The 13,502-nt window shown below is 37.2% G+C and overlaps 1 protein-coding gene across 1 annotated transcript; it reads left to right on the top strand.

Annotated features, from left to right (window-relative positions):
* The first annotated feature begins 3,611 nt into the window (after positions 1-3,611).
* LOC112573847 (serine palmitoyltransferase 1-like) lies at positions 3,612-13,378 on the top strand. Its single transcript, XM_025254488.1, has 16 exons — positions 3,612-3,734; positions 5,184-5,288; positions 5,957-6,060; positions 6,393-6,486; positions 6,613-6,685; positions 7,030-7,162; positions 7,352-7,481; positions 7,894-7,983; positions 8,149-8,256; positions 8,798-8,893; positions 9,102-9,198; positions 9,456-9,510; positions 10,160-10,277; positions 10,573-10,646; positions 10,953-11,057; positions 12,386-13,378. Exons 1-16 carry the CDS (start codon positions 3,612-3,614, stop codon positions 12,486-12,488), a joined length of 1,608 nt encoding a protein of 535 aa, XP_025110273.1. The 3' UTR covers positions 12,489-13,378.
* Positions 13,379-13,502: the final 124 nt, after the last annotated feature.

The following is a 13,502-nucleotide window of genomic DNA, read 5'->3' as shown; positions in this document are numbered from 1 at the left end:
GAGTGCCTCCATAGACTGCAGCAGCTACAATGGGTGCATTCACCTGCGTGAGCAGGACACAGCTTGAATCACCTGTGAACTAATTACACGCTTGACATGAAATTCATGCCCTGCAAATCCCACACAGAAGATAGTGAGCCTGAAGCTCACTGGACTGACTCTTAACAGCCCAGTATCTGATTTATTAGGGAATGTCAAAGACAGTAGAAGAGGCCTATTTGGCTCTCCATCAACATGCCTTTCTTCTTGACACAATGAGTCACTCAGTTTACTGCCAAAGGATGAGACTACAGTCTAATATCTTATCGTGATGTATTTACATGACATAGTTATGAAAAACTTTTTGTCATCTGCTACATGAGTGATTGACTGCGATTGACCTCCTAGCTCAAAGGACATAAAGACCAAACTTTTCACGTTTGTAAGAAAAGAATGGGTTCGGCCCGGGTGAGGGGAAGTATGAAAGTATGCATGCGTCAGGTGTCCTAATTTAAGAACATGTCATCGACCATAATGTGTTAATAAGTCAGTGAAAAATAAAGGCGTTAGAAACATAAATGAAAGATGGCACGTTTCCAAAAGTATAAAAGCTGGTATGGAAAAAAACCACTGGCTCAAGGTAGCAGAGCAAACATTGGCAAGATGTGGCATCCTCAGCTCAGTGGCAAGACAGCAGTGGTCAGGGATCACGGGTATTGGCTCATTGAAAATATCCATGACAAGTGTGACCAGACCTCACCATGTAGGCAGTCACAGTATATCCCGTCTTTGACAGCACTGACCGAAGCTGTGAAGCTTCTTAACAACTTTCTTCATGGTTATTCAATTTATAACAATCCAGAGGACTATGTGCTGTCCCAAGACACATTTTATGTTGAAAGTTTTAATGCTTTCAGCCTGATGAATCTTCTTAAGCATGTCCACATTAAAAACATGAGGCACTATGACATCGGCATGTCGATAGGGATTCCACTTCAAATTACACCAAAAGAAGTGTTCAGCACAACCAGCAGCAAATTGGACAAAACACTATGAAAAATAGATCTTTTAGACTAGTAGAGGATATCTGTAGTTAAACAGTAAGAATTTTATTATTCTATATAGAAAACATTATCTGAAACAGACGGCACCGATGAAGATTTCCAAATGAACAACATAATTCAAATAGCAAAATCACGCAGTTCATTGATAAATGAGAAAATGTTCAACCATTCAGACTTTATGATCCAAAAATTGTACTAATCAATGGCTTGATCAGTTCAACATACACCACTGGGAATTTCAGCACTTAAAAATTTCTTTTATCTATAGACAAGTTCATTCCAATCTAAAACAGCAAGACTCTTTTGTCATATGCATATATCATAGCTTTTTTATGTTATTCACTTGTAAATTATACGTTTGTTAGCTGTGCTATTAATCTGTTAGATAAGTAGAAGTATTTTTTGCATTGTCATAGTTGTGGTTTTGCATTTTTACATATTAATGTAAAGCGTATGACAGTGCTTACAATTACTGGTTTTATCTGCAGTTCGCATGTGCTAAACTCTAAATTTCTTGTAATATTACATAATTCATGGGATGAAGGGGGAAGGTGTTTGAAACAGTAAACAGAAGAAACAATTACATGCAAGAGGAAAACTAACAGTGAATATGCAAGCTCTGTACCCCTGCTTCCAGCCACGGATTATATCGTGCATTCTTAAACTATTTTATAAAGCGGTGTGTTTAGATATAAGCATCTGATGAGTAGCTGTCACGGAAGATAGTGGTCAGACAATAGTCTTGTAGAAAGGACAACAAATTCAATAGAAGCATACAGGTTGCTTGTTCTAAGATTCACTGTATAAGAAACAAATTATACATAGGAACTGGAAAATAGAATGATAATACTGTAGTGAAGACACCTGTGTACCATCTACCGTCTGTCAAATGGCTAACCCCTGCTTCTATTGAATTCTCACTTATTGTTCTCACTTCTCCATCACTATCATCAATGACTAACGTCAATGCTTTGGCATCAGAAAGAGAAGCGAGTGCTTCTTTCCTGCCAGTACAGTTAGCATCTTCGCACCAAGTCCCACGACAGACACCCATTGTTGTGTGAAGGAAAACTCTTCTTGTCTGGTTTTTCCGTAAGTGCTGCACTCGTTAAACTCTTGTACAGCAATCGATGTTGAAGTTTGGCGTCACATGTCACAACCCCTCGATCGCGCCAAACTGTTAAATGAAATTGCGAAAGAGATTCCGCTGGTGATGTAGATATTTTTCTATCAGGAAGTGACAGTGGAAAATCGTTCAACTGTACTCATGCCAGGTCTAAAGTCAACCTGTTTTGCTAGCTGTTCCATAGATTCGATCTGGATTACTTTCAGAATCACTCTAAACATGCTGGGTTGCTTGGGTGAATGCTGAGGTTTATGATCATGTATAGTTCTGGCACAGTTGTTTATTTACTTTCTTTGGAATAGGTGTGACTAATACAATTGCTATTGAGCAGCTGATCGCTCGAGCGTCATATATGATATATCTCCCTTCAAACTGCTAACAGCTCTCTCGATCAACATCTTCCCGTATAAGTAATAACGCCTGTTCGTACGTTCGCTGTTTCTATAGTCTGTGTGTTATGGGGGATGTTAGCGTCTGCTAGATGTTGTACAAATCGCTGTAATATTGGGTTCATCGGTTTAGCACAATTAATGCACTTCGACTACAGTGTATATGTGTTTGCCATATGTATATATACTACTGATCATGTTCGGACGTTTGTTTATTTCGCAGCTAATGATATAGAATTAATAGAATTTAAGACTTCCCTCTCCTTTTGCGATTGAACATACGACAATGTCAAAAATAAAACGGGCGATTATGAGGGAAATGGGCCGACGATCAATTCGACAGTGTATGGATTCGATGAAGTATGAATGAATGAGACATGAATGGTTTTGTGCATGCAATTGTGTATGAATTTTAATTTTAATCGAGCTGCAACAGAATTGCCCTCTGGGACAAATAAAAGTCTTATCTTATGAGTAGATTCGACCCTGACCATGACGATACTAGCATTAACATATAGTTAGTAAATTCTCTTCGTGCATCAGGTTGCACATAGGGCCTCGACCAGAGTCCGCCACTGATGTCGATCGGCTGAAACCCGCTCTAGGTGACCCCATGTCCAGCCCTTTCCTTTCATCTCGAGTGGAAAACAGTGGAAAGGGAGATGAAAGGAGATAAAAGCATTAACATATAGTACACATTAAAACCTTGAATAAGCCCCATTGGTAGGAATTGTATCGTTGACTGTTCTAATATGCTCACTAGTTCCACTAATATGTGAAACGATAAAAGAATGATCAATAAATGTTAGTCGCAAAATAGATTCATCCATGCAAGGAGGCTCCACTTTTCTCCGTCGCCATGACGGTTGTCATGTACGCTGCCGCTGCTCGCGCGAGACACTAAGACGTCAGTCATTGATGCGATTTTTGCACTGTGGGCTCTTTGAACATATACTAATTATTTCATATGATAGAAATTGATATTGAACAAACACAGAGAAAGCTAGCAATAATCTCTTAAATGGATACTTTTTTTTAAACCTTTTTTTTTAAATGAACATAAGTAAACATGCGTTCTCTCCCCTGGAAAACTCTCCAGTCTGTTCGGCTTTCAGCAAAATGGCGTTTCTACCCGCAACATGGGATATGTACGATCTTATACAGGGTTTCTTACAAGTAAGAAATAGTTTTAGTTTGTTCATAGCTGTATCTTTGAAGATCTCTACGGATTTGAAACCTAGCCATGATAGACTTCACTTGTGAGCTGAAAAACTGTTAAGTTCTTTGAATCACTGTCATCATTCAGGACCAGTCAGGTGATAGTGTTAGTCATATTCTTGGGGGCCGGTCACTTTGCCCACACCAGAAGTGTATTCGTCCCAGCTAGGTTCAGTGCGTCCCGAGACTGAACAGTCAAATCGTCCCAAGTCCAAACGACGTATCGATCACCGATGAAACAAGTAGCTATTAACGTCAAATATTACCAAAAGATGAGAATCAACAACAAGCAAGAACTCGCAATCCAACGTCAGGGAGAAAATATCCTGGAAACAGCTTCATCTATCTGGGGAGCATTGTCAACAAGGATGGTGGAGCGGACGATAACATCAAAAGTCGCGTCAATAAGGCTACGCATGCTTTCAACAGCCTACGCCCCTCCAAGTTTAGGAAATCAGCTGCTGACCTACACTGGACAGCAGAGTTCGCTGCTCTGACAAGACAGGGGGTATAGGGCACAATCAGGAAGAAGAATACCTTACATGTCAAATCCAGCCCCTGCTATGACCAAATTGTCTCACACAAGACCACATTGTCACAACACCAAAAGCTGAATTGACCCAGGCCTAACAAAAGGACACCCGTAGCGACAGATTTAGTACAAACTACCAAAATTAAAAATAAATGAAAGTTGTTTTTTTTTAGATTATGAAAGAGAAAATGGTGCTTATGTATCATTGTGAAAATTACACTCAGGATGTGTGGCACTAAGTGACCTTTTTTTGATTAGTAAGATGGATCGGTGCTGCTGCGCTTCCTCAACTAGTGCATGTTATTGAGAGCTACAGTTTGATCCTGGCAGATCCACCTCAGGGTTAGGGTTAATATGGCTGGGGCATTAAGGTTTAGGGCTGAAGTGACTGGTCACCCAGTAATGTCATGGAGCTTTTGAATCTCCATCTTGTATTGCTAAAACAGTAAAAGCAGAAAGTTATAAACATTTATTTGTGCACTTTTATCTTACGACTCTAAACTTTCCTTGTTGTTTGTATGAACCCTGGAAGCCAGCACATCGAGATGTTTGGGTGTGGCCTGAACATTCTACTCCTAGAAGGCTGCTGCCACAACCATTCATCTTCATTGATGTAGATGTGGCAGTTCAAAATGACATTATCCTTAGGTCTAGAACAGAATATGACATAGGATTGTCTTAAGTTTTAATTTTTGTTTTGTAACTCTTTTTAATTTGGAGATGTATGATTGTGGCATTAAGAAGATGAAGTGATGTTTTGTCTCTTGTTCACTTCTTTCTCTCTCTCATATAAACACACAAGCGCTCTCTCTCTCTCTGAGGGGAAGAGATAAATGCTGGAAATGAAAAATATTGCCACATTTTTGAATTTCCAGGCCCCAGCATATCACCTGGTGTTTGAAGCACTGCTGATCCTACTAATTGCAAAGCTTTTCTTCTCAAAAAGCTATAAACCGGAAAAAATTGAACTTACTGAAAAGGTATTTTCTTCAGTTTTTTGCCTCTTATTTTACTTTCTGTGGCATAATTAGTGGAGTTTGTATTTCAGTTAACTATAGAACCTATTGATTTTGTTTGTATTTTTTTTTTAATCATCACATAAAATTTACATTGTAAGGGGTGGGGGGGGGGAGTTATATGAGGTGTTGAGACCAGTAGAAGAAATTCAAGCATTGTTATTGGTAGAAAAAGGAAAACTCAGACTGACAAATTGAAAGTTTTGTGTCATGTTTCTTATTCCTTTTCTGAACAGAAAAAAAAATTTCACTTGTAAGAAGTATCTATGTTAAAGTTAAAGGTTTATATTTGGTACTTACCCTTCTTTACTAACTCAAGAGGTGTTGAAACTGTCAACATTAACAACCTGATGTTCTGAATGAGTTACAACAGCAGGGCCACATTAAAATTTAAAAAAGTCATGCTTTGGGACATTAACCTATCAGATGATGGTCAAATTTATTTTGACATGACATGCATCAGGTATAAGCATGCTGCATGTAATTATTATAATTAATAATAAATACATTAACTTTTAATCCCTAAGGACATGCTTTGAATTGGCATAAACATAGTGGCAAAGGTCTGTTTTATATAATCATGGAACAGGTTGTGAATTGCTTTTTTTCATGTATACATTTTGGAAATTCAGGAGAAAGAAGAACTAGTGGCTGACTGGAATCCAGAACCTCTTGTACCCGATGTTCCAGATGACCATCCTGTTCTGCAGGCTATGGAGAAATACTGCATCAGTGGGTTAGTATAACAAAAGTACACTATTTACCAGCTTAAAAGTTTCTTTAATTTATTGGAGAACTTTTTTGCCAGTTTTTTGGTGTCAGTTGCATAAAGATACAGTTAACAGGCATTCAGATGTGAGAGAATTTAAGTGTTCTATGAAGGGAAAGTGTTTTTGAAGTTAAAGGTGAATCTCCTTTTTGAAATTTTTACAAGTTTTCATAACCTGATTGTTTAGTTAACTAATTAAGTTCTTTTAAAGACAGACTGTTTGGGGTTTTTTTAAATAACTCTGTTACACAACTAAATCATTTAAAAACATTTGTGTCTCTGTGTGCATGCATGTGTAGAGGTGCTGGAAAAACAGTGAATATTAATGGAAAAGATTGCATCAATATGGCAACACTTAATTTCCTTGGCTTCATTGGCAACAAAGAAATAGAGGTAGGCAATTTCTTTTATAAAATGTAAGTAACCATTTTCTAAAAAAATTTATGAGCTACAAAAATAGCTAAATTTAGCTAATTGAACGGTCTGAAATTTTTTTTTTAATAATTTCCTCATTTGCAGGAGGATGCAGTCAAAGCTCTGATGAAGTATGGTGTGGGATCTTGTGGCCCTCGGGGCTTTTATGGTACTATGGGTATGTGTCAAGATGCTCATTTATTTGTCTGTTATTCGTATTCTTTCAGAAAATGAGAACTGAGAATAGATTATGAGAGTAGCATCTTTTCTAGTAAAACATTTCCTTTGTCAGTCATGATCCACTTTCATTTCCCTCTTGCTTTGAATGGAATAAAGATGCTGGTGAGCTATGTGAGGATGCAGGAATTTTGAAAATTCAACTTACAGCTGCAACATTGTTTTGATATATTTTGTATTTTACATATTTCATAGAGCAGTTCATGCAACTTTAAGTTAATGTATCCACACTTTGTGAATCTGTGATAAAAGCATTTGGTAATTGTGTTTATACTTGCTATCCAGATGTCCATTTGGAACTGGAGGACTTGCTTGCTAAATTCATGAACACCGAAGAAGCCATTTTGTATTCCTATGGCTTTGTCGCCATTGCCAGTGCTATCCCAGCATACTCCAAGCGAGGAGATGTCATCTTTGCGTAAGTCTGAATACCTTAGTACTGCAACAGTTACCTGGCAATGCTAGTGCACAGGAAGCAAAGTAGTTTATTGTAAACTTAACTTTTAAATACATCCTAGTGACAGAGGAGAATGGATTAATGATGGATCATGGATGCTGGTGGCATGATAAACATCATTGATGCACATGGTTTTGTTCTTTATTGCAGCGATGAAGGGATCGGCTTTGCTGCACAGAAAGGTTGCATAGCTTCACGCAGCACCATCAAGTGGTTCAGACACAATGACATGGAGCATCTGGAAGCCCTGTTGAAAGCGCAGGAAGAGGAAGATCGCAGGGTATGACAAAAAGTATTGTGAGAGGAAAGTGTGGGGAAAAAAAGAAATAAAATTAAATTACTTATGAACAGGTGTTAATTATGAGATGTATTGTTGTGTTGACAGTCATTTAGGGAAACTGAATTTTTAAAGGGAGAACAAACAATCTGTGGTCGAGATATTGTATTTGTGAGGAATTCACATTTGCTTTATGGATTATGGCCTTTAATACTGCTAGTCTAAACAGCATTTCCAAGAATATTTTGCTGCCTTTATGCAGGAGACACAAAATAACTCTCGTCTATGTAGCAGTCAGATAAATGGACTGATATAGTGCATGAACATTACTGTTCCTTTATTAAGTATAGGATGATTGTGCTAACTTGGTTTTATGATGTTCTGTCAATTAAAGGTTTGATTTTTGTTTAAACAGAATCCAAAGAAGGCAAAAGTGACTCGCAAATTCTTGGTTGTGGAAGGTATATATGCAAACTATGGGGACATTTGTCCTTTGCCTAGACTGGTGAGTATGAAGATAATATTTCCAGCAAAAATAAGCTTAATCAAATATTCCTTTTACCATTTTAAAGCTTATTTTTAATGGATCTTTGGGGTTGGATGGATTGCATACATGATTACACTTTTTGTCCTTCTTTCCTACTGAAAGGACAACTTGCTTTGTCTGCAGGTGGAACTGAAATGGAAATACAAGTTGCGAATTTTTCTGGAGGAAAGCCTGTCATTTGGTGTGTTAGGAGCCAACGGCCGTGGTGTGACTGAGCACTTTGAGATTCCCGTGAGTTAGAAAGCTTTGTAAATGTTTAAGATATCAAGAAACAGTCACAAAGTTTAATAAGCACTTTGGCATGGTACAGAGGTTTTGATGACCAACTGAAAGGCTTCTTTTTTTTGTGCTTGCTTGTGTGGATTATACATTTGGGGAAAAAAAAGAAGTATTGGCATGTTCTCCAAGTAAAGATGAACTTTTACATTTGTCAGTTGATAAACCTCATAGTCTTTCTCTTCAGTTCATTGTCACAATATATGAAATATTATTAGATAATTCATGATATTAGCTTGTTCTTTTATCATTTTTGCTTAATAGAGTGGTTGGTCCAGGGGGGAACAGTTAACGCATGTCTTTCTCTGCATATGGCATCTGTTTACAAGGCTGACTGCCTTTCTGTAACATAGCGTTAGTTGCTGGCTCTGCATAAAACACCAATTCCCACCCTCTCAATCCCCTGCTTAACAGAGTTTTATTACATTTTAAACAGGCTGTAGCACAGAATTTTGCTGTCTCCCAAAGAGTTTGTATTAAATGTGTCATTCAACAGATTGATAACATTGAGCTCATTGCTGCATCCCTGGAAAACTCGATGGCCTCAATAGGGGGTTTTTGCTGTGGCAAGAAGTTCATCATTGACCATCAGGTATTGTCAATTTATGCGCCCATCTTCTACTTCATTTACCTAGGTAGTTTTGTCTCTGTTTGACATTTGACAAGGGGTTGTTTGTATTAGTAGCACAGACATTTTACAGAGATACTTTTATTCAACTTCACTAGCCATTTAACAAGCTGCAGGATGCTGTTATAAACATATTATAATATACAGGGGTACTTTGTTTTGTAATTTTCAGAGACTTTCGGGTTCTGGATATTGCTTCTCGGCATCCCAGCCTCCTATGGTTGCAGTTGCAGCCACCACAGCTCTTAAACTAATGGAAAAAAACCCTCGTAAGCTTTTTCTCCACCTTCATGTTTTAGTTGATATGATTCATCATTTCTCTTTTTTATTTTTATTTTTTTCTTGCAAGCATAATGAAGCACCTATTGCATTTTTTTTTTTGTTCTTCGCCATATCTGAGAGAAAATGCTATGTCTGGTAAAGATGTTATAAGAGCACAACATGACAGATTGGTGAAAAAGCTGCTGTAACATTGTATCATGGATGTGACAAGATAACCAGCAACCCTTTTTCTTGGCTGCTTTAGATCTGCTTCTTACACTGAGAGAAAATTGTCAGCGTGTGCATGAAGCTGTAAAGCAGTAAGTAGAGTTCATTGTCTTTTTCTTCTGTTTTATATAAATGTCATATTTCAAAAATGTTTTCACATCATCTGGTGGTGTTCTTTTCTTTCCTGCTGAATTTTTGTTTACAAGGTGTAAATTGTAATTTAGGACATCGTTAAATGATTGTATCACCATTTGAATTGGCTATCTGTTGAGATTTCTTCAAAAAATTTTGTTGTTGTTGCTGTTAATTTTCTTTTTTATTGACCAACTTTGCTTTGCTTGCCTTTCATTGAAAAAAAATTACAGAGACAAAGAGATTAAATGTATAACTGTTTTTGCAGCTACAGTTGTGCAAGATTTCTTCAAATTTGCTTTGTGTTCGCATAGAACTGTTCTTAAGATTCAGCTGTCAGTTGGTATTTGCCTCAGTAAGCCTTGTTGTTTAAACAGCAGTAGTAAATCTTTGCGTGATGTGTGCTTTCATTTCAGTTTGCAACCCTAGATAATGAACATTCTTTTGTTTTTCAAAAATAACTTTGAGGTGTTTTTCACCTATTATTTGTGATGGTAACTTGGTACATGATAAAATTACTTTGTTTTCTGGTTTGGTTTTGTTTGCATCTTTGTTTGCTACCCACTTGTCAGTACTGTATTGTACCATGCGTTAGCATTTTTATTTCAGAATTGATGGTGTGGAGGTGAGAGGAGACCCTATTTCACCCATCCAGCACCTGCAGTTGACTGAACCAGCTGCTGACCGTGATCTTGATTTGCGCATGCTGCAAATGGTGCAGGACATGGTATGTTGTTACTTCAAGATTTGCTGTTGTTTCATACTTGCATTTTGATTGGGATTATTAGGTGTTTTCTTCAAAAACAACTGTACAGTCATTCTGAGATCTAGTTCTTTCATATATTATAGATCATATGCATATATTATTTGTCAGGTATTAGATAAGGATCATGATTTATTTTAGAAATGATTGGTTAATTGTTATGGGACTGTCTTTGCTGCTTGATGCGCTTTATTTCCACAAACCGAACATTTGGTCTTGTGTTTCATTTTTAATTTTGTTTTCTCCCCAAACTGTACAGTCCATCAGTCAAGGTGTAGCTATCACAGTGGCACGCTATCTAGAAAATGAAGAGCACCTCTTACCCCAGCCCAGGTAAATTTTCCAATTTTCCAATTTCTAGGTCAGCATAAAGATTTCACGTGTTTACAATTTAAATAACAACTCTATATTGTATTTCATCTAAGATGTTTTTAAAAAATATTTTCCAGTTTCTGCTGTTTGCTTTGTCTCTTCTTTCCATCTGTAATGAGCAGTCAAATAGTTCTTTGGTTTCTTTTTTTAAGTTTATTTGTAGATATTGCTTCACAATCCTGACTGTTAGTTCGCAGATCAGAAAGGCATTTTTAGAGAGAACTAGTTGTGATAAAACAATGGTGTGACTTGTTCTATCATACACAGCATTCGCCTTTCTGTGAGTGCTCACCTGACAGCTGAAGACATAGACAAGTCACTGGCTATCATCAAGTCTGCTTTCAGAGCTGTTCTCAACAACACAACCAGCAGGTAGGAAGCCAAGACTTTTATTACAAAGTCTGGCGTTACCCCAGTTTACACTGAGCATTTACTATACAGTAGCATGCTTTCTTCATTTGTTAGGTTCCTTGGTAAATAAGTTAATATACCATTCTTCCTGCCTTGTATTCGCTGCACTTCCATCCAAGACTTTTGAGAGATGAAAGAAGCTCAGTACAAATCAGCTGTCAACCCTTCTAACACTTGACAGCTAGAAGATTTTTTTTCAAAACAGGAGTTTAACATGATCTGCGTGTTTCTTTTTCTTTGTACTATCCAATACAACACAGCTATATGGAATTTTACATCAAAAATGGTATTTTTAAATGTGCTTTTTATGTGAGCAAAGTTATATGTGCTGCTACAGTGTGAGAAAGTAGATTTCCCCATATGTATACAGGTAGTCCTCGACTTACGACAGAGATCCGTTCTTAACGCGGCGTCGTAAACCGAATTTTGACGTAAGTCGGATCATACGTTCATACAGTACTGTACCATAATAACAGTACAGTACTGCAAACACTTAGCCTATCCAGACACCTATCCTAACACAGTACCCTACATAATTATCAATAAACTTAAGTACAGTAAAATATTGTGCAGTACACTACGCTTTGTTATCACTGTCGCTGTCATAGGAGCAGATCTTGTCACGTGTTCAAGGATGCGATCTTTATCCTTGATAATCGTAGCGACAGTCGAACGACTAAGTCCTAATGACCTGCTAATTTCTGTTGCTGTTTCCCCCTTCTCAGATTGCCTTATGATATGGACTTTCACCTCCATGGTGATGGCCTTCCTTTTCTATGATGCAGTGACCTCGTAAGTCGGAATGAGCGTCGTAACCGCGAAACGACGTAACTCGAGACCGTCGTAACCCGAGGACTACCTGTATGTTTGTGTGAGGTGCATCCATGAGTACATGTGTATTTATATCATCCTTCCACTCTGACACTAGTTTAGTCTACACAGGTCAGGGACAACTGGAAAAAGCATGTGAATGTGGAAAAGGATTTTCAGTTCCTGGAAAAATCAGGAAATTAAAGTCTTAAAATATCAGGGAGAATTTAGAGTACTTGCTTATAACCACTTCTGCTAAAATTTGCAGAATGAAATCAGAAGTTGTTAAAATTGTATGAATGTTAGAAATGTAGCTTTTTAAGCTCATACGTTTGAAAAAGTCAAGAGCTCTGTCTTATGGCACAAATTGATTGTATGAAGGCTTTGAAGTTTACCAGCAAAAACAACAGTTAAAATGTCTAGTGTTGTATTTACATTCTGTTTAAAACCAAGACCCAAGTGACCTCCATTTGTTTCAGAGGTGAACTTCATCAAGGAGGGACATTCACAGCTAACTTTCCCAGGTCTTCATTTTCATCTACTCTTCGATCATTTTCTGTCATGCTTGTTGTGAAAATGTGAATCCAAATAAGAAAGAAAGGTTCTGGAAAGTTTTCTTTAAAAAATGGAATCATTGTACAATCAGGAACAAATATTAATACATAACATGGGCAGTCAGTTTCATTATTTGTATCTTCAGACTGACTTGCCTTGTCTCTGTCTTTTACATAACTCTCTTGCTTAATTATTTTAGCCATACCTGTCCATCATAAAATTGTGGGAAGTAGAAAGAGAGGACATTAAACCTGATGATCCACTGAAGTTCACCTCATCGATGTTATGCATGTGAGTTTCTGTGCATGTATGTACTGTAACAGTAGCAGGCAACCTCAAATAATCATCATTTTAATAATAATGAGAATAATAATATGTGTTTACTTGTGTTAAAGATCATGCCTATTTAAAAGGAAACTACGTATTTGCTTTTATATTCTTGGCAATTTTCGGTAACATTTGTTGATTTATATTTATCAGAAAAAATTTGTGGTGTTTTTCATTTGTCTTTTGCTTGTTCTCAAAGAATGCAGTCCTATATGTCAATATATTGTACTTTATTAAAAAGAGTTATTTATTGGTAATTTAAGAAACATTTTGTTATAGCATCTTTCTACCCAGACAACAAAATGACAGTGGTTTTTGTGTATTATGATGCATTTCCTTTGGAAGTTTTCTTTCAAGACAAGTGTTGATGTGCACAAAGTGAGGAGATATGTACTTCTCCTATAACCAGGTCATTTGGTTCAGACTGTAGCTAAAGAGACGGTTCTGTAAGAAAAATGTTTCTGTAGTTTGTTTTTTATAAGAAGGGGACCGAGTGTAAAGAGGGAGAGAAATTGCATGGACACCAAGCAAAAGCTTATAATCATGTATGTCTTCCAACAGAGAGCAGAATGAATCTTTTTCTCCACAAGCTGTTTTACTGTCAGTTACTGAGTGTTATCAAAGAGCAAGGATCAAGAACGATTTGTGTCTGCATTATCTTTCCTTTTTGTCTTTATGTACATAACTTTCTTGTTTTTTGCCCCTCCCCTACAT

This window comes from Pomacea canaliculata, linkage group LG10 (genome assembly GCF_003073045.1).
Source record: "Pomacea canaliculata isolate SZHN2017 linkage group LG10, ASM307304v1, whole genome shotgun sequence".
Classification (NCBI taxonomy): domain Eukaryota; kingdom Metazoa; phylum Mollusca; class Gastropoda; order Architaenioglossa; family Ampullariidae; genus Pomacea; species Pomacea canaliculata.
Note: the sequence above shows the minus strand (reverse complement) of the source record. Positions and strands in the feature narration are given on the sequence as shown.

Bases quoted from the DNA above. Each gene is read 5' to 3' on its own strand.
- LOC112573847 (XM_025254488.1), top strand. From the start codon at position 3,612: ATGAACATAAGTAAACATGCGTTCTCTCCCCTGGAAAACTCTCCAGTC. The intron at 5,289-5,956 runs GTATTTTCTTCA...TTGGAAATTCAG, and splicing joins AAATTGAACTTACTGAAAAG to GAGAAAGAAGAACTAGTGGC. The intron at 7,984-8,148 runs GTGAGTATGAAG...CTTTGTCTGCAG, and splicing joins TTTGTCCTTTGCCTAGACTG to GTGGAACTGAAATGGAAATA.